Here is a 21,615-nt window from a genome sequence, read left to right as displayed (position 1 = left end):
CACCGTGGCCTTCGGGGGCGCTGAGGTCATCCAGAAGAGACACACGGAGCAGGTCGCCTGCTTTGGGCGGGACGCTTTCGTCAAAGCTCTCTATGAGAGACTTTTCACCTGGATTGTAAGCCGCATCAACACCGCCATTGAAGATGAAGACTGCAACCCAGTGCTTCTTGGGAAAAATACAGTCATCGGCGTGCTGGATATCTACGGCTTTGAGATCTTTGACAACAACAGTTTCGAACAGTTCTGCATTAACTACTGTAACGAGAAGTTGCAGCAGCTCTTCATCGAGCTGATCCTCCGACAGGAGCAAGACGAATACCAGAGAGAGGGCATCACCTGGCAGCATATTGACTACTTCAACAACAAGATCATCGTGGATCTGGTGGAGCAGCCCCACAAAGGCATCATCTCCTTTCTGGATGAGGCTTGCCTCGTCCAGAAAGACACCATCTGCATGGACAGCATGGACGCCAAGCTGGGCTGGCACCCACACTACACCTCCCGCAAGCTTAGCCGCAGTGACAAGACCATGGACTTTCATGGACACTTCCGTATTCGCCACTACGCTGGAGACGTCACATATTCTGTCAAGGGCTTTTTGGACAAAAACAAGGACCTGCTTTTCCAAGATTTCAAGCGTCTCATGTACAACAGTGCCAACCCGGTCCTGAAGGAGATGTGGCCAGATGGTCAGTTGAGCATCATGAAAGTCACCAAGCGTCCCTTGACCGCCGCCACGCTCTTCAAGAACTCCATGGTGGCCCTGGTGGACAAACTGGCCTGCAAGGAGCCGTACTATGTGCGGTGCATAAAGCCTAATGAGATGAAGTCCCCAGTGCTGTTTGATGATGCCCGCTGCCAGCACCAGGTGGCCTACCTGGGCCTACTGGAGAACGTCAGGGTGCGCAGGGCCGGCTTTGCATACCGACAGCCGTATGCACGCTTTCTGCAGCGGTATAAAATGACGTGTAAGTCCACCTGGCCGAACCACCTGATGGCCACAGACAGGGAGGCTGTGGAGGCCATCGTCACCCAGCACGGCTTCCAGGACGACGTAGCCTATGGGCTCAACAAGCTGTTTATCCGGACGCCCCGCTCCCTCTTCACCCTGGATCAGGAGAGGGCCGCGTTCATCCCCATCCTGGTGCTTTTCCTGCAGAAGGTGTGGCGCGGTGCTCTGGCTCGGAAGCGTTGCCGCCGCCTGAGGGCCATCTACACCATTATGGGCTGCTACAAGCGCTACAAGCTCAAGGCCCACTTCTGGGAGTTGGAGCGGAGGTTTGCTAATGTGCGCACTATGGCCGACTATGGCAAGAGCGTGGAGTGGCCCGTGCCCCCCGCCGCTCTGGCCCGGTGTCACCACATCGCACGCATGCTGCACTGCAGGTGGTGGGCAAGCCAGATTTTGAAGAAGATCCCTCTGTCCAACATGCTGGAGGTCCGCGCCAAAGCGGCGGCTCTGGCCGCGCTGAGCGGGGAGAGGAAGGACTGGGGCGTCGGCCGCGCCTGGGAGAGGGACTATCTGGCCAACGTGAGGGACTGTCCTCAGACCAGCTCTGGCTTCGTCAGGTTCTCCAAGGAGCTGAGGAACAAAGACCAGTACAGTCGCGTCCTCTTCTCCGGCTTCTGCAGGAAGGTGAATAGATTCAACAAAAGCACAGACCGCGGCTTGCTCATCACAGACAAGCACATCTACAAACTAAACCCAAAGAAGTACAGAGTTCTTAAACGGCTTCCCTTAGACGCTCTGACAGGACTGAGCGTGACCAGCGGGGTGGACCAGATGGTGGCTCTGCACACGTCCTCCCAGAACGACGTGCTCCTGTGCCTGCAGCGGGGGGAGCTCTGCCCCAGTCAGGACCGGGTGGGCGAGCTGCTGGGCACGTTGGTGGACCACTTCACACGAGTCAGGAAAGTGCCCTTCCCCGTGAAGGTTTGGCGTTCAGCCGTCCAGCTACACATGCGGGGTAAAGCCAAGAGTGTCACGGTGAAGAGCAAGGCCGGTCTGACCAACGCCGACTTCAGGAAGAGCCCAGGCGGTTTTATCCTGGTGGAATCAAGTGGTTAAAAGTCCTCGTCCAGTGACTTCTGCACCCTTTTCTGAAAACAGCCCCGCTCCAAAACTGTCACAGAGATGCTCACAAGTCATTTTTTGCAAGTGCAAGTCAAGTCTCAACTCTTTGAACTAGAGTCCAAGTCAAGTCTCTAAGTCAAGTCTCGAGTCTCTTATGGATGAGCGTTCTATCATCTGCTGCATGCCATCCGGTCTGCATAGCTAAATCTAAGCAATTCAAAGCATGTACTGTATTATCCTCACTCCTTTATTAGCATACAGTATCAGAATAGTTGACATTATTAGTAGACATTTCCTTGATGTTAATGCACCAAAAAATGTAATAAAGGAAACATTGTTCACAAGTCCCAAATCTCGGTCGAGTCTCAAGTCTTTTGAGGACAAGTCTCAAGTCACTGTGTGTGTGTGACTTAAGTGCGACTCGAGTCCAAGTCGCACAGCCAAGACTCCAATTCTGAAAAGTGATCCATAAATAGTCAAAATCTCAGTGAGCTTCAGGTACGCAGCAGATACATCAGGGCAGGGATGTACAGCGATCTCTCTCAGTTGGCAGGACACCAGCTGTTACTGCTGCTTTTCTTTATGAGCCAAACCATTTACTTTGAGTGGATTGTTTGAACGTTTCACAAAAATTGAGCTTTTAAAGTATTATGCCAAAGCAGAGTTGCTGGCATTGTCTGCCGCAATAGTGTTTGCTGGACAACAACTAAAGCACTGAATAGTGTTGGAGGCAAACTTGAGAAACAGGAGTATTTCACTGTCTATGCAAAATGCAAAGTATTTTTATGATCACACTGCTGCCTACAAAAGCCAGACTGCAAGAATTACTGCTCATGGACCCCCTGCAGTTTGCCTACAGTACCAACACTCACGATTTTCGCGGGCAATCAAATGGCTGTAGCAGGGTCATTTTTAAAGCTACAGTGGGGTTCCTGTTATCAGAATAAACTAGAAGACCTAAGGCATTCATTGGTACCAAGCATAATGCTAGCTTGTCGGGAAGGGGCTAAATAACGCTCCAAACATAGGTTAAATCTGGGCGAGGGAAAACTATTTCAAAGGGGTCCCTTGACCTGTCAGCTCAATTCATCTGAATGAATTGGTTCAATGGGTACCCACGAGTCTCCCCTTTACAGATAAGGTAGCATTTTTCACAGCCTAGCATTAATTGCTTGTGGATTTATTTATTCTGTTTCAACAAATGTGTTATGCACTTCTGATGAGTAAGGGGGGAGAGAATGTTGTCAATCTGCTTTTGGGTATTTTGCTGAAATGTTTTTGTATGTGGATGGATTATTAATTTCCCTTATGCCCAAGTTCACATGCTCTGTTAATGAAATAAAAAAATATATTAAAAAAAAACAGTCTTGTGTGTACTGTTGATCTGAGATGTGATTAAAGGGTTCGGTGGGCCCCGGAAGATTTTCAGATTTCAGAAGTAGGCCGTGGAATTCTTAAGTTTGGGAACCCCTGCACTATACTAATGTGTGTGTGTGTGTGTGTGTGTGTGTGTGTGTGTGTGTGTGTGTGTGTGTGTGTGTGTGTGTGTGTGTGTGTGTGTGTGTGTGTGTGTGTGTGTGTGTGTGTGTGTGCCCCGTGTGTGTGCCCCTGTGTGTGTGCCGGAAGATTTTCAGATTTCAAAGTAGGCCGTGGAATTCTTAAGTTTGGGAACCCCTGCACTATACTAATGTGTGTGTGTGTGTGTGTGTGTGTGTGTGTGTGTGTGTGTGTGTGTGTGTGTGTGTGTGTGTGTGTGCCCTCGTGTATGTGCTTGTGTGTGTGTTCTCAGGTGTGTGTGTCCGGAGGGCTTTGAAGGCGACATGTGCGAGATCAACATCGATGACTGTGAAGATAACGACTGTGAGAACAACTCCACCTGCGTTGATGGGATCAACAACTACACATGCATGTGTTCACCAGAGTACACAGGTAACACTCCTTTGCACAGATGCACGCACAGTCGCACACACACACACACACACACACACACACACACACACATACAAGTAGACAATGTGACACTGATACACTCCAGACAAAAGCACACTCTTCTGACTAACACTAGTGCGTTGCTACCTGTTTGTCTGCTTTTGTAGTGTGCTAATCATCGCTAACTGCTAACCTTTGTGGCACCTCTGTTCTCTCTGTCTCTCTGTCTTGCTCTACTTTCTGGTCTCTCTATCATCTCTCGTCTTGTCTGTGGTTGCAGCTGCTACCAATGAGGTGGAGAGAGGTTAGTCTGTTCTTCTCTCTCTCCTTCCTGTCCCTCACTCCTTCCTTCCTTCCTTCCTTCCATTCTTGTGCTGTATCACGCTCTTTAGAAACTGTATTTTAATCAATGCCATAAATGTAAATGATGCAGCCTTGCGCAGCAATATGCCCGTGTCAATAATGTTGCTCTGTGTACTCAGTGCATGTTCTTGATGTTCCAGCAGACCACTGGGTTGCAAAATGCAAAATGCGTCACAATAATAATCCCAGGAAACATTTTGACATAAATGTGACAGGGTCTGGTAAAAGGGGTGTAACAAGTAGGCAACCGTGAAATTGCACAAATCAAGATAAAACTTTTTTTAATATATATATTTGTTTTTAGCTGTGGCCAGCATAGCTGGGCAGCAGCTCTACTCTATAAGTCAGTCTGTTGGTTGGTCGGTTGGTTGGTTGGTCGGTTGGTTGGTTGGTCGGTTGGTTGGTCTGTCCACAGAACAATTTTGGTACTCACTTGAAGCGGAAGCATCGTTCTGGCACGGGATGAGCACGGTGTCATTGGTGATGATGTCATCAGTGAGTGATGTCATCAGTGATGTCATTCAAGCAATTGTGATGTCATCGGTGATGATGTCATCAGTGACAATGTCATACAGTTCCATGTTCCCACAAAGGAAAGAAAGTGGGCCAGGTGACCGAGATGTCACAGCGATGACCCAGAGCAATTGTGATGTCATCGGTGATGATGTCATCAGTGAGTAATGTCATCAGTGATGATCTCATACCTGGACCAATTGTGATGTCATTGGTGATGATTTCAGTGTCATTTCTTTTTTTCTTTTTTAATCTGACTGACTACTTGTGTGTGTGTGTTAGGACTGGAGAGAAAGAGGGGTGAATATGTGAAGAACCTAATTGACATATATATAATTGACTTTATATATATTGACTTTGACACAGCAAAATGAAGCTCTTACGGATATTGTTTGATTTCGTTTGATTGATTGAATGGATTAATGCTACACGGAAGTACGAGGAGAGGGGGCGGCTGCCCCTAGTGGCTGCCGGGGGAGTTTTCCGAATTTGCCCTGTCTCTCTTATCGCCGTAATGCATTATGGGTAGTCAGCTACTTTGGCTAATGGTAGCGGCTAACGCTACTTACTTTACATGCAGTAAAACGCCACTGAATGACCAAATTGATTTAACTTTTAACCTGTTAACCCCTAAGCCCATTTTTCAGCTCACCTGCCGAAAATGACATGCCTGAACTGAATTGAGTATATCTCCACAACTACAGGGTATTTTCTGAAAATTATTCTTTTCAAAAGCTAGCCAACACCTGTGAGATTGCTGTAAAAGTGTCAGAATTAATTACAAATGTACTGTATCAGAGTAAAATCAGTTAGAACATGGCAAAAAATTAAAAATTCAAGCTCCGCCCCAAAAAAACAACACTATTTTGGATGAAAAGCACCTGAAAATCATGGGTTGGTAGCCAAATTATTCTATGGAGCAGTAGACTAATATCTTATGAGTGCTTGTATCAAAGGAAATCCTTAGAAAGTGAACCAGAGCAATTGTACAGATGATTTACTACATGTAGGCCCAGGCGGACCTGATCTGTGCACACTTTGGGTATCATGGGTGCCATTTGACTTTTCTATGGTAGAACACTGAAATACCTTTTTTTTCTCCTACTTACATATCACTATAGGTACTCAGTTAATATGCGTTATGGTTTGGATAACCCTCAAGCGTTATATCTGTATTTTTACTCTGTGAAATGCATCAGAAAAGCCTCTTCAAATTGCAGGCAAAGCCTGGGACGTTACGCAGAGGGATATCTCGGGACCCCATTGGCCGATTTCGATGATTGACACCTCTATGGAAGCGTCAGAGCCAATAGAATCGACGTAAACTGAAAGAATTTACGTCAGACAGTTTTCCAGGAAATGCTGTCGACTGAACCCAAAGCTCGTCTATTCTGTGAAGATGACCACTCCATGTAAAATCCTCCATATGGCTTTGTAAACACGATGACTGTAAAAAAACAACACTTTAAGATGATGAAGAGGCATTAGGAGTAGCAATTAGTAGCGTTTTTATGAAGTCAAACACAACTTTTGATTTGAAAACAGCAAAGGTAAGACATAACTTGTAGTTTTATCTGTAAAACGTTAAAACTTTTTTGCTGTTCTTTGACAGCCTACTGAGTAAGTTTTCATCTCTCAGAGACGAGCTATACCTCTTTGGAAAGAGCAGAGCCTTAGCTATCCAAAGCCGTCTCGTTTGGAGAGAAAAGATTCACTCGCAAAAACAAATCACCACATAAACGCAGGCATGCACGGTTTTCTTGTTTTTGCTACATGGTGATATTGTTGCTTGGGGTTGGAATTATTTTTCGTTTGAATACAAATGCTTGTCAGAGTCTTGTAGCCACGTTTCTTCCTGACATTTTGGTGTACTGTATGTCTCGCTGCCTGCTTCCTAGGCTGCTGTAGAGAGTCATTTGTGAGAGATGACAAGGGCTCAGCCCGCCGGCGGGCCCGCTAGGGGGGAAGAGGTAAACCATTTCGAGTAACACAGTTTCCATACGGACCCCCAGCATTGGTTAGTTGCTTATAACGTGACTATATTTATAACGTTTATAACGTACTCCGGTTTCTGGGCTGAATCCAATGGTCTGAATAGAGAAGGCTTAAGGCTTTATCTAACGGTATAGATAACTTTAAATGGTCCGCCATGTTATGAACGTTAGATGTATGGTATCTATATAGTTACGTGTGTCTACTAACTATTAAAATATCATAAAGTAACGCTATTTTCTGATAATTTGCTCAACTAGTACTTGCTACCTGATGCCTTGCGGCACATTGCTGCCTCTACCGGTCGGAAGTATTACTGTTCTTATTATCCGATGTTTGTCATCAATTTTCCTCGAAATGGAGCTATAATTTGGAAAACGGAGCACGTTAGAGCATGAAAAAGACTTGAAATTGTTTTTTCAGACCATAAACTCATTTGGAAAGTGTTTATTTAAGACATAGACCGAGAGAGAAGTTGGCTCGTTTCACTGGCCATTTGAAAGAATGCAATTTCCGCATGGGCATAAAACATAGGCAGGCTGAATTGGGCACTGGAAGAACCACAACACAACAACCTGAGACAAGTATGGGGGGGGGGGGGGGGGGCAGGAGCGAGGGGTGGGAGCAGGGAGGAGAGAGCAGGGGGCCAGACAAAGAGAATAGGTGGAGTAATCATATTTTGACCAGAAGACGAGCAGTAGTGCTTTCACGAGTATGGCTGTGGGACTCCATATCCTGGTCTGTAGATGGGCCTCCCCGTCGGCGACTGGTTGTTGGGGTAGGAGGACCCGTTCAGATAGCTGCAGCCGCCGTAGGAGTAGGTGTCCAGGTCGGGCACCGAGCCCCTCTGGCGGTGTACTGCCTGAACACCGGGTTGCCCGCCACCGGGCTGAAAGAGGAGACGGTGCTGGAGTAAGGAGGGAACTGGAACAGGGGGTTGGCCATGGCTGGCGTGGTGGAGCAAAAGGCTGGAGGAGCCCCCCGCTGAGGAGGCAGGCTGGGAGGTGTTTTGGTAGGGGGGCAGGCTGACTCAGGTTTGGAGCTTGACTGTGGCTGCTGCTGATTCGTCATCGATGATTCGGCGGGGTTGTGGCTGGCGCACGCTGATGTCGTCATGCCGCAGGAGTCGGCGCCCTCGCTCCTCTGTCACACGACATCTTGGAGTTTCTTTATTCTCACCCGTCTTTTGTGAGCGAGGGAGCGCAGGGAGAGGGAGCGCTCGAGGAAGGAGTCCAGAGGCAGCAAGCCCTCCAGGAACTCACCAGCTAGTGCCTCCGACTCTGCCTCTGTTGTGGCGCCCTCTGCTTGTAGCCTGGAGAACAACAGGGTACAGTGTTGTCTGTAGGTGTCTCTGACACTCTCTAGTTGGGAGTATCTCTGCACCAGGCTCTCCTTCTGTGTCTCCAGGCGAGGTTTCATGTCCAGATTTTGCTCGGCCAGGCTGCGATTCGACGCCAACGACCTCTCTCTCTCCCGCTGGATGTTCTGGATCTCATCAGATTCCAGAGCCATGGACTCCAGCCTCTCCGTGTTGTCCAGGAGCTCCTGCAGCTCTGTTTGGGTCAGGTCCTGGAGATTCTCCATTGTATTTGCCAGGATGGCCGGACGATGTTAGCAAACCAAATTGAGCCTGACGTCTAAGTATTTATTTCCAGCTGACATGACACGTCTACCCTTATGTCACTCGAGCAGTTCTGATGTCATCTGTGATGTGTCATTGATGATGTCATCAGTGATGTCACTCGAGCAATTATGATGTCATTAGTGATGATGTCGGCCCCTGACGTGTCGAAGCCTAATTTATGCTTCGTCACTCAACACTTTTAAACTGTTAGTGAATAGTGACAGAAAAAAGTGTCTCTCAACACTTTTCTTTCGTGTCGCGTATCTTGGACAACGTTATGTTGCGGACACCATCATATTTTGTTGCACAATGTGATTGGCTAGAGAGAGAGTTCCATCAGTGTAGCGTAGCGGTGTCTGACAGTGAGTATGCTCGGTCGGGCCAGCAGCAGTCAGGGCTCGGTGTAGGCGAAGTGGAGGAGTGGAACGATTCCCGCTGTCTGTCAAAAGCGTTGCGACGAGATAAACCTTTCGCCCAAAAGCATAAATTACAAACTTCCGCCTCTTATTTCTGTCGAGCGATACTTGTGTATCGTGTTTAGCAAATTTCAGGGCGATTTTCTCTGACTGTTGCTTTTAGGAGTACAAACATTCACATAAGCATATCTTCTTCAGCTAAATTATTTTCAGATTTCAATGTATGACATCATTGGAAGACTTACAATTACGCACTTTCATAATCTGTAAAAAAAAAAAAAAATGAAAATGAAAGAATGACCTTGGCTTACTTGTTGCCCAAAACACCAGTCCCTGTCACAAATGTTGATATAATCGCCTGCACCAATGAGATGTTAAAGTCTGTCGTTGTCCATAACTGCTGCCTGCACTGCTTTGTGGAATGGGATGAATATCTTCCTGTTTCCAAAGCTAACATGACCAATCAAAAAAGAGTGAGGTCGTACTGTATGTCCAACACCGGGGACAGAATGACTGGATACAATTCTCACTTTTCACAAATGGAGCACATGCCATGAAACACGAATGAAACAATAACAAGAAATCAGAACAAGCCTTCATCAGACCATTCAGAGCATCAATGAGTTGTATACAGTCCCCCCCCCACCACCATTAATTTTGGATGTACTACCTCACTCGTTTTTGAGTCACCATATTGGATTTGATCATTTTGGCTCAGCACCCGACAAACAAGATTTCTATGGTTCAAGTGCAATTTTCTGCCTCTCACAGTTTCCAAAGCTGTTTAATCTGCCATGTGAGTGTCATGTCCAATGCTTCTTGTTTACAAGATAGACACTCATATGCATACACACATACATATACACACACACACACACACACACACACGATACACACACACACACACACACACACACACACACACACACACACACACACACGATACACACACACACACAATACACACATTGATCCCTGAGAGATGGCATAATTATTCCCAGGGCGAGCCTTGTGCTGTCAGGAGTATTGGTTTATTCCCCGCTGCCTGGTCAATAATGTGCGAGGAGCATTCGGAATTTTGGGAACATCGGGATGCGAGCAGGAATATCATGGGGAGTATGACATTCCCAGAGATTAGATCATTCATCAAACCCCTTGTATAGGCCGCGGCTGCAAGAGAGTCATCCATCATCTGAATAGCTGCCCAAACTCCCTAAGAACACAGAACCACACACACACACACACACACACACACACACACACACACACACACACACACACACACTCTCACACACACACACACACAAACAGCACTGTATGCACACAGGCGGACAGACAGAAAATATAGAGGTGGTTTATAATTTCAATTCATCTTTCATGGCTTAGAATTAAGTAGGTTTTATTAATTTAGCAAGGACAGTGAGGAAGGCTGAAAAGGCCTCAGTGCAAAAGGACACGCACTCACTTTCTGCCTGTGCGTGTGTGCGTGTGTGTGTGTGTGTGTGTGTGCGTGTGTGTGTGTGTGTGTGCGTGTGTGTGCGTGTGTGTTCCTAGGGGAGCTATGTGAAGAGAAACTGGATTTCTGCGCTCCAGAGCTGAACCCGTGTCAGCACGACTCAAAGTGCATTCTGACCCCACAGGGATACAAGTGAGTGAACTGGACACACACACACACACACACACACGCACACACACACACAGTTGGCGGAGTTAGTGTTTTCTTGATTCTCTCCCTCAGGAGTACTAACATTTCTCACATTGAAATAAATGAGTTGCTGATGTTTCCCTCCAGAGATCAGCTGTGTGTGTGCGTGCGTGCGTGCGTGTGTGTGCGTGCGTGCGTGTGTGTGCGTGCGTGCGTGCGTGCGTGTGTGTGTGTGTGTGTGTGTGTGTAGTTTTAGTTAATAAATTATTGTTTTAACTTAGTAACAAAAGGAGGAGTCATACGCCAAAGTAACAATCATTTATTAAAACTAATGGAAAACAAGACAACACAGATTAAACAAAGTAACAATAATAATTTATGGAAACTTATGGAAAATAACAAGACAACACAGATGAAACAAAGGAAAAGGGAAAAAGGTGCATCGTGAGAACGGAGAGCGACTGAACGGTCTGAAGCCCAATGAGTACACCAGGCCCAGGTGCACCTAATCAGCCTAACGACCCCAACACCAGGCTCCTCCTGCAAGACAGGGCCAGGAGAGTGAGAGGGTCGTCACACACCTTGTTATGAAATGACAAACTCTAAAACATATGGATGTACCGTTATACTTATGATGAATGGGATCTGACAGAAATGTCACTTTTATTGCTGACAATCGATTCGGACCGATATTCTATTTAGTCTTCTGGTCTTTCAGAACGTCAGTTGAGTTTGCTAAATTCAGTAAGCCTCGCTGAATCTTTATAAATCAAGGCAGATGCAGCACGTACCTCTTCACTCTTTATTTGTATTGGTCTCAGCAGACTCTCACAGCTGGTCAGAGGAGCAGAGTGTCCCAGTGAGAAAAGACCCAGCAGCAGCAACACAACAGCAGCAGCAGCACTGCTTATTCTGTTCATGGCTGTTGTTCCCAAGGGCATATAGGGTTGTGATTTGGAAAGTGGTGGGGACATTTGGCAGGTGGTCCCGGGGGCATGGTCCCCCCCCCCTCCCTCCAGAATAAAATGTTGTACATTTTAAAGTAAAATGCATCAATCTGGTGCACATTGAGAGCAAATTGAAGAGGCTAGATCTATGAAGAACTACACACATCACATTCATATAATTCACTTTCTGTCTCTCCTTTTATTTAATGACCAAACACAGCAGCACAGCAGGGAAATCAATGTACAATCTTACTTATACTGCACTGTAGCTTATATATTCAGAATATTAGAACCACACGTGCACCTATCCCAACAGCAGAACAGCGTAACAGTCCGGCACAGCTGCTAAATCAGAGGTGCCCAAATTCTTTCGTATGAAGGGTAAAAAATGTATCTGGATGGAGGGCCGTGGGCCAAAAATAAATGTTGAATATGAAATGACATTAGATTAAAATGTTTTATAATTTATCGACAATTTACGTTCTAAATCTAAAATACATTCTCAAAATAATAAAACCGTTATTAGAACTTTTATTCAAAACTTGTATTAAAGTTAGATTTAGGCTTGATTCAAAACTTGTATTAAAGTTAGATTTAGACTTGATTAAAAACTTGTATTAAAGTTAGATTTAGACTTGATTCAAAACTTGTATTAAAGTTAGATTTAGACTTGATTCAAAACTTGTATTAAAGTTAAATTTAGACTTGATTAAAAACTTGTATTAAAGTTAGATTTAGGCTTGATTCAAAACTTGTATTAAAGTTAGATTTAGACTTGATTCAAAACTTGTATTAAAGTTAGATTTAGACTTGATTCAAAACTTGTATTAAAGTTAGATTTAACTTGATTCAAAACTTGTATTAAAGTTAGATTTAGACTTGATTCAAAACTTGTATTAAAGTTAGATTTAGGCTTGATTCAAAACTTGTATTAAAGTTAGATTTAGACTTGATTCAAAACTTGTATTAAAGTTAGATTTAGACTTGATTCAAAACTTGTATTAAAGTTAGATTTAGGCTTGATTCAAAACTTGTATTAAAGTTAGATTTAGACTTGATTCAAAACTTGTATTAAAGTTAGATTTAGACTTGATTCAAAACTTGTATTAAAGTTAGATTTAGGCTTGATTCAAAACTTGTATTAAAGTTAGATTTAGACTTGATTCAAAACTTGTATTAAAGTTAGATTTAGACTTGATTCAAAACTTGTATTAAAGTTAGATTTAGACTTGATTGAAAACTTGTATTAAAGTTAGATTTAGACTTGATTAAAAACTTGTATTAAAGTTAGATTTAGACTTGATTGAAAACTTGTATTAAAGTTAGATTTAGACTTGATTGAAAACTTGTATTAAAGTTAGATTTAGACTTGATTAAAAACTTGTATTAAAGTTAGATTTAGACTTGATTAAAAACTTGTATTAAAGTTAGATTTAGACTTGATTAAAAACTTGTATTAAAGTTAGATTTAGACTTGATTAAAAACTTGTATTAAAGTTAGATTTAGACTTGATTGAAAACTTGTATTAAAGTTAGATTTAGACTTGATTAAAAACTTGTATTAAAGTTAGATTTAGACTTGATTGAAAACTTGTATTAAAGTTAGATTTAGACTTGATTGAAAACTTGTATTAAAGTTAGATTTAGACTTGATTGGAAAAAAAAGCTTAAACATTTTCAAAGTGAAAGACACCTTTCTGGCAGAAAGTGCATGCAACCCAAGGTGTGTGTAGGCCTAACCCTACCCCATAGAACCCATTCTCATTCAGATATCTTGAGATGAGAGGTCAAGGGACCCCTTTGAAAATGACCATGCCATTCTTTTCCCTCGCCAAAATGTTGCCTAACTTTGGAGCATTATTTCGCCCCCTTCCTGACATGGTAGGTTGAGATGGCACCAATCGATTCCTCAGGTCTTCTAGTTTCATTTGGTATAAGAACCATCACGCTAGCTTTTTTAAATGCGCCCGCCACAGCCTCGGAAAGACAGTAGGATTTTGCCACTGCTTGAAAAAAGCGGTGGGGACAATTTTAACTCCTTAGAAAAGTGGGTGGGACATGTCCCACCCGTCCCACCCTAAACCTACGCCCATGTGAGTGAGTGAGTGAGCTAACAATGGCTGCGTAGCCCAATACACTGCGTGGCTATTCCTCTAGTGTCTTCTAATATCTTGAACACAAGCAACAGTGACATCAAGACACATCCACCTAGAAATAGATATACTAGAGGTTCAACTAAATATCACATCAGCATTACTGTTACTGTTAAAAATCATTTTTCCCCCCTTCACTGTCATTGTGTGTGTGTGTGTGTGCGTGTGCGTGTGTGCGTGTGCGTGTGCGTGTGCGTGTGTGTGTGTGTGTGTGTGTGTGTGTGTGTGTTTGTGTGTGTGTGTGCGTGTCCTCCAGGTGTGAGTGTACTCCAGGCTACATCGGAGAGCACTGTGAGCTGGACTATGACGACTGTGAAGAGAACAAGTGTCAGAACGGTGGCCAGTGTATTGACGCTGTCAACGGATACACCTGCGTCTGTCCAGAGGGATACAGGTGAGGTGACACACACACACACACTCGAGCAACACACTCACACAAAGGCACACACATTCCGCACGCACACTCATCATACACGCATGCAAGCACACGGACATTGCATCAGCCAAACAAGCGCATTATTGCGATATCTCTAGAAAATTTGGTGTGTGTGTGTGTGTGTGTGTGTGTGTGTGTCTATGTCTTTTGCAGCGGGCTGTTCTGCGATTTCACCCCTCCCATGGTCCTCCCTCGCACCAGCCCCTGTGACAACCACGAGTGCCTCAACGGTGCGCAGTGCGTCGTCATGGGAACGGACCCCCGCTGCCAGTGTCTCCACGGCTACCAGGGCGAGCGCTGCGAGACGCTGGTCAGCGTCAACTTCATCAACCGCGAGTCCTACCTGCAGCTGCCCTCCAGTCTGGTCTCAGCACACACCAACATCAGTCTCCAGGTACACACGCTCACACAAACAAAGGGAGATTCTCTGGGCTATCTGCAAATGCCCGTCTCTCCCCCCCCCCCCCCCCCCCCCCCCACACACACACACACACACACAGCCCTGCATGTTCTCCCCGTGTTTGTGTGGGTTTCCTCCGGGTGCTCTGGTTTCCTCCCACAGTCCAAAGAGATGCTGTGTTTGTGTAGTATCCTAATGTAATCTAGTCAAATCTCTAGTCTCTATGTATATGATATACAGTCTGTAACCTATGTAGTGTGTAGAGACAGGATGTAGTACAGTATATGACTGTGATAATGCTATGTAAAGCACTTTGAGAGATGCTCGATAGGGGGGTATAAACGTAACGTAACTGAAGTGATTGGATTGGAGAAAGGGCCTTTCTGTGTGGAGTTTGCATGTTCTCCCCCGTGCCCCCTGGGGGTTTCCTTCATACCTCACACCAATACATGCAATATCCTGGTTGCTGAAGTGGTGCCTCCTCTGGTCGTTCGGGGGGCCTGTTCGGAGGGAGGGGAACTCGTTGGAGTAGCGTGATCCTCCCACGTGCTATGTCCTACCGGTGAAGCTTCCCCTGTCAGGTGAAAAGAAGCGACTGGCTACTGCCCATGTCTCGGAGGAAGCATGGAGCCAGTTTCGGCTCTCCCCTGATGGGCAGAGGTTGGAGCAATTCCCCGATAAAAATCGGGGAAGTAGGGGGGGGGGGGGGGGGTGGGGGGGGGTGAGAAAATGGGGAGTGTTGACAAGCTGTGGGTTTGCTTTCGAAACGTAATGAATGTCCTCTTTCCAGATCGCCACAGACGAGGACAGCGGTGTGCTGCTGTACAAAGGGGACAACGATCACATCGCCATGGAGCTGTACAGGGGGCGCCTCCGGGTCAGCTACGACACCGGATCCTACCCCCCCTCCGCTATATACAGGTACACACACAGACACACCTAAGCATGACCAAAAATTGCCAACGTCAACAGTTGTGCCGCATTCACGAGGAAAGACACGGACGTGCAGATTAAATCTCTCTGTCCTCCCCTGTCCTCTCCTGTCCTCCCTCCCTCTCCCTCTCTCTCTCTCTCAGTGCGGAGACAGTGAATGACGGGAGCTTCCATGCTGTGGAGTTAGTGGCCTCAGACCAGACTCTGTCTCTGTCCATCGACGGTGGGACGCCCAAATCCATCAACTCCCTCAGCAAACAGTCCACACTCAGCATAGACTCTCCGCTGTACCTGGGAGGTAAGGACAGGAGCATGTGCCGAGTTCCATTTGCACTGGGAACTAGGAATATTCCAGCTCCCTAGCTCTAGCCAGGCTAGCCGTTGTTAGCAATAACAGTTGATAACAACGCATTTTGCGCATACAAACACTGTAGCAACATGTCCACAGATAGAAGTTAGAGTCTAACTTCTATCTGTGGGCATGTTGCTACAGTGTTTGATTTAATGACACAAATAAGACAGAAGAGTGTATTACTACAGCTTTCACTGCGGTTGGTGCAGGAGCTGCCATCTTGGATTTTGAGGTCGGGGGTTGGTGAGCTTCCCCCAACTTTCGATGTAGAAAACCCCAGTTCAGGTGACATCACATAAACGTTCCCAGCCTTCGAACTGGGAAATTCCTAGTTGCCAGTGCAAAGGGAAGACGACAATTGATGTGTCTTATACCATGGTCTGGGTGAATACTCGATTCTGATTGGCTGCAAGGTGTCCATTATTTTGTGATATTGTACAGTGATAATGGACACCTAGCTAAATGGTCTGTTCACCGTTCATATCAATGCGCCATAGTTTCAAAAGTGTTATCAAGAGAGCAGTTTGAGTTCTATACCCCCGTTAAGGGTTAATAGGACAATTTTGGAGCTTGAGAAAAAAATTGAGTCGGTCAAAGTAACTATTTAAATCACCCCTGTGTGCTCAGTTTATCAAAAATAACTCTTATTTACAATTTTGATTTTCGTTTTGGACATTTCTAACCTCGCGTCACCAGGCTCTTCTCGGCGACAAAGAGGAGAGATTTCCCTCGGCTCGTGCACGAGCGGGGGCCTTTGACAGAGAGAGAGAGAGAGAGAGAGAGTGAGAGTGAGAGAGAGAGAGAGAGAGAGAGAGAGACAACTCTCTCTGCAGTTCACCACAACAGCACAGGCAGTGCGAGCCCCCGCTGCTCTGTCACTTCCTGAAACTCTTCGCTCTTAAATGTTAATATACTTGTCCAATACGTATCTATCATACAAAATAAAGCAAGCTGCCAAACGGTAATGTCTTCATTTAATGTAGAACGCAAAACATCGTTAAACCTGCATTCTGTGATGAAGTTAACGTTTGAGTCGGCTTTAAAACGGAGGGTGGTGGAAGTGGGAGGGACTATTTTATTTCGTGGAAGACTGATTTACAGTATGAATAACAGACATTTAGCCATTTAGATTGCTTTATTTATTACACATGGAAATATAAATGACTGGTCTTATTGTTTTGTTGGCAAGTGACCATGGTATAAGCGGGTTAATGCACTTCGAGGTGTACATTATCACTTTTTAAGGGACTTCGCGGAGGCAACCATCCTCGGCTTCGCCTCGGACGGTTCACGCCTCTCGCGTCGTCCCTTAAAAAGTGATAATGTACACCTCGTCGTGCATTAACCCTTACTTATAACGTACTGCCACCATGATACATTGTATGTGGGTCATTATGTCATCATGGTGGTGTCTATATATGTACACACTCTCCTATGTACAGAGTAACTCAAGCACAGTAAATGATATAAACTCCATACTGCCCCCGCAGGTTCCCCCTATAGAAATGTGCATATTAATGAGAAAAACTAATTTTCTTGAAAAACTACTAAACATAGTTCCTATTAATGCCCCACTTGTGCTATGTTAGGACAAGTAGCATATGTTGACAATTTTTGCCAATCAGTGCATTAATTAGCCTAATTAATGACCTCATTAGCATAAATGTAATCTTTATCGTGGTGATTATGGTGGTACATTAGCATACTGTAAGTGCCTCTTGCCGTTAATTGCTGTCCTTCTCACACCAGTCCTTTTATGTTGTTGTGCCCTTATTTAAGGGATAGAACAATAACTATAAAGATCATTATGAAACATAGCACACATTGTTGCTGAAGCATTCACACTACAGGAGTATCTGTGAAAGTTCCTCAGCAGAAGAAGCTGCAGTGAGAACTGAATTCCCTGCCAACGTCTTTCCTACAAAATTCAATTTGATTGGTTGGAAATGTATTATCGTTGCTACAAAATCGCTCTCAGATCAAACCAAAAACATACCTACTATTAGAAAAATATAGTTATGGTTTTGGATGTTTTTATAGTTATTGTGTAGTGTGAACACAGACATTTTATTTACTTGGAGCAATTTAATATAGAGTAGTCACAGTATACGATTGTCTTATAGTTATCATTCTCGATGTGCCTTTACTTGGTACACTTCAGATATACATTTGGGAATTCCTCTTAGTTTACATTACTGATGCTGTGATATTGCACCTGTCCTCCTCCAGGTATGCCAGAGCGTGCGCCGGTCTCGGGGGCGCTCTCAGCCCTGCAGCACAGCGCGGGCGCTCACAACGGCACCAGCTTCCACGGCTGCCTCCGCAACCTGTACATCAACGGGAAGCTGCAGGACCTGGGGGCCGGGCTGGGCCCAGGTACCGGAGGAGTGGGCTCCGGGCAGAGCTCCGCGGGACAGTGGCTGGGCCAAGGGGTGGAGCCAGGCTGCCAGCCCTGCCAGAGAGGAGCCTGTGTTCAGGGCGACTGCCATCCGACGGGGCACAGCGGATTCACCTGCACCTGTCACCCCGGGTGGACCGGAACGCTGTGTGACCAGCAAGTCAACAACCCCTGTGACGGCAACAAGTGAGTCAATTGGCTTTTGTGCAAAAGGTGTTGGTATACCGTATTTCCGCTAATAGTAACCGGGGCCTTTATTTACTGAGCCACAGAGAGCCCCCGTCCTATATTAGAGGCCTGTATTCGAGTGAGGCCTTTATTTCTTAATATTAAACTCTCATGGACATACTCCTTTATTTTCATGACTTTTATTGCAAAATATTGCATAAAACCAAACAACGCAAATAAATATTGGTGGTCACTCACTCACTCAGTATCCTCCTCCTCCTCATCTAGTATGTCGGTATCCTCCGCGTCATCATCATTCAGAACAACAAGTTCATTGTTGACCAGTTCCTCTTCATCTTCCTCATCCTCGGCTGCCTGTCTGTTCTCCTGGTCCCGCTAACGCAGCTGGGCGAGAGCCTTCCGTCCAGCGGCGCAGGGCTGTGCCTGCTTGAAGCAGTGGATGAGGTTGTCTTGACTCCCGTCAGTTTTCACAGACTGTCCACAAACTTGGAAGGACTTTTTGATCAGATCCTTGTCCAGCTTGTCCCAGGCGGCGATCACCCAGTCCACAAGCAGGCGTCGAGCAGGCGCTTTTAGGTTTCCACCTCCAGCTGTGTACTGCTTATCTGCGTCCCCAGCTATCCACTCGTCGTAGGCATCGTGCAGGCTCTGCTTGAAGGGCTGATTCCACATCACACTGTACCAAATGTTCCACTGCATATTGCACAATGCTCTCTTTAAACTTAACGTCAAACTTTCGTCTGGTTCGTTTGGTCTCTGCGTTACGTCCAGTTACGTCACACGGTAGATGCGTTGTGTTATGGGAAATTTACAGTACCGTATTCACCGTAGTTTTTGCTCCTTCGTTTTTTGTTTTTTTTGACCCGGCCTGTATTGAGGGAGGGGCCTTTATTTGTCCCGTGCCCCCGTCCTATATTAGAACAGAGGCCTGTAATTGAATAGGGGCCACTAATAGCGGAAATACGGTATGTATATGTATATGTATATGTATATGTATATGTATATGTATATGTGTATGTGTATGTATATGTGTATGTTGGTAATGGGATGCTTATCACAAGACTTATAGGTAGTAGGGAAGGGATGATATATCGAAATTCAATACACCGCAATGCAAAAATGTGACAATATCTATCGTGGGGCAGAAAAGTTTATCGTTATATGAGCTCCTTTTATTCTGCTTTTATTCTGCTGTAGTAATCACAAATGAGATGGCTTGCCTATCACATTTTCACAAGCTCTCCATTGAAATGATACGATTTGCAATTTGTAACCACATTTTTAAATTGTTGGAAAATCTGACCTCGTCAAGATCATCAAATCGAATCATATCGTGGTCGCGGAGGGGGTGTTGTGCTCCGATTCTGGATTCTCTCATTCGGAGGGGTTTGAATCCATAAAGTGGGGGCATGGTGGCTCAGTGGTAGAGCTGTCGCCTCACAGCTAGAAGGTCCTGGGTTCGATTCCCACCTGGGACGCTGTGAGCGCTGAAGGAGTGGGGTCGTCAAAAAGGGCCTTTCTGTGTGCAGTTTGCATGTTCTCCCCATGCCCCCTGGGGGTTTCCTTCATATAGGAACCCCTCACCAAAACATGCAAATGCTAATGCTAATGTGGTGCCTCCTCTGGTCGTTCGGGGCGCCTGTTCAGAGGGAGGGGAACTGGTTGGAATAGCGTGATCCTCCCACGTGCTATGTCCTACCGGTGAAGCTTCCCCTGTCAGGTGAAAAGAAGCGGCTGGCTAATTGCCCATGTCTCGGAGGAAGCATGGAGCCAGTTTCGGCTCTCCCCAGATCGGCAGAGGGTGGAGCAGCAACCAGGATAAATCAATTAAATTAGCATTAATGGGGGATAAAAAATCTGGGGGGAAAAATATAAAATTGAATCCATAAAGTGAGCAAGCTGAAGGTGCTCATACAGTTGGTGTAAGTTTCTTCCTGTCCCATCTCCCCCTCCTCCCCCACCCTGGCAGGTGTATCCACGGCACCTGCCTGCCCATCAACTCCTACTCCTACTCGTGCCGCTGCCAGCCGGGCTTCGCCGGCGTGCTCTGTGACGAGCACGACCAGCAGGGGGCCGGCCCCTGCAGTCTGGCCCGCTGTAAACACGGCAAATGTCGACTGTCTGGCCTGGGCAAGGCTTACTGCGAGTGTGACAGCGGCTACACAGGAGAGGCTTGTGACAGAGGTGAGAAACACATGATAGTGGGGTGGAGGGAGGCCCACTGAGCAATGAACAAAAATATTGGGCTAAAATGCGGCTACATTGGGTTTAAAATGGACTACGTCTTCTGGGGTATATGTCACAAAAAATATATCACATTGTTTAAATATGTCATGTATTTACTGCTTGGTCTAAAACTGGGCTATATAGCCATGAGAGCTAAAGCAGAGACGGGCATTGAAATGACATCTACTGCTCAGTGGGGGGTGGGGCGTGTGTGTGTGTGTGTGTGTGTGTGTGTGTGTGTGTGTGTGTGTGTGTGTGTGTGTGTGTGTCTGTGCGTGTGTGTGTGTGTGTGTGTGTGTGTGTGTGTGTGTGTGTGTGAGTGTGTCTGTGCGTGTGTGTGTGAATTATTAACTCAAGTGTAAACTGACCTTTCAAAGACGTCTCTAAAGTCTCTTCCAAGCTTCTGCGCTGCTGTTTGTTACTTATAATCTCCTCTAATCTCTCATCAAAGCCCTCAGCTGTGTGTGTGTGTGTGTGTGTGTGTGTGTGTGTGTGTGTGTGTGTGTGTGTGTGTGTGCCCGTGCCCGTGCCTGTGTGTGTGTAACAGTGTTCAGTGTCTGCATTAACGCTTCTAACCCGTTCCCCTTTCAACTCAGCGTCTTCTGAGCTTCCTCTCAATCCTACGCGGGGGGTTACTCAGGTGAGGCCCTCTGGTTCTTGCTCTCTGCCTTGTCTCTTTGTTTTTGGCTCCTCCCCTCTGCTTTGCACCTCCTGCTGTACCGACCCGACCATTCCCCCGTCTCGTCATCCTCCTTTCAAATGATGAGTAAAGTTATAGAGTGCCACAGGAAGAAATAATAAAGAGTCCTAAAACCCAGGGATGCTTTAGCAGGGTTCCTTCATCTGGAAGTCTATGGGTTTTTTCATTTGCCTTTTGGTTAGATGCTTGAAATAAGGTCTGTGGCTAACAAAAGGTTTACGATACTTGAAGTTGCCTTCACATGCGAAGAGATCTGCTCTTCGCCCACGTCATGGGTATAGTTGGGCGGCACCGGTCGCCCCCCACATAGGAAAACAATGGCAAG

At 45.9% G+C, this 21,615-nt stretch overlaps 2 protein-coding genes and 1 pseudogene across 3 annotated transcripts in view; 2 read left to right on the top strand and 1 right to left on the bottom strand.

The window, feature by feature from the left end:
• Nucleotides 1–2,068, top strand: part of LOC310774909 (unconventional myosin-Ig pseudogene) — a 3,021-nt pseudogene extending 953 nt beyond the window's left edge. Inside the window, exon 1 of the transcript in view lies at nt 1–2,068. This exon is cut by the window's left edge and continues 953 nt beyond it. The product of the transcript in view is annotated as an unconventional myosin-Ig pseudogene (transcript).
• The window catches only part of slit2 (slit homolog 2), a 166,060-nt gene that overhangs the window by 141,427 nt on the left and 3,018 nt on the right, over nt 1–21,615 (top strand). Inside the window, 8 exon segments of the mRNA XM_083635700.1 lie at nt 3,864–4,003; nt 10,466–10,559; nt 13,913–14,050; nt 14,246–14,486; nt 15,283–15,413; nt 15,569–15,723; nt 18,007–18,361; nt 20,334–20,548. Of these exon segments, the coding sequence (XP_083491826.1) occupies nt 3,864–4,003; nt 10,466–10,559; nt 13,913–14,050; nt 14,246–14,486; nt 15,283–15,413; nt 15,569–15,723; nt 18,007–18,361; nt 20,334–20,548 (1,469 nt within the window).
• On the bottom strand, nt 8,018–8,455 carry LOC310775533 (vacuolar protein sorting-associated protein 37C-like; the record flags this gene model as incomplete). Its single annotated transcript, XM_083635699.1, has 1 exon — nt 8,018–8,455. The coding sequence occupies one exon, from the start codon at nt 8,453–8,455 to the stop codon at nt 8,018–8,020; it is 438 nt and encodes a 145-aa protein (XP_083491825.1).

The sequence above is a fragment of the Poromitra crassiceps genome (assembly GCF_964638095.1).
Source record: "Poromitra crassiceps genome assembly, chromosome: 4".
Lineage (NCBI taxonomy): Eukaryota > Metazoa > Chordata > Actinopteri > Beryciformes > Melamphaidae > Poromitra > Poromitra crassiceps.
Note: the sequence above shows the minus strand (reverse complement) of the source record. Positions and strands in the feature narration are given on the sequence as shown.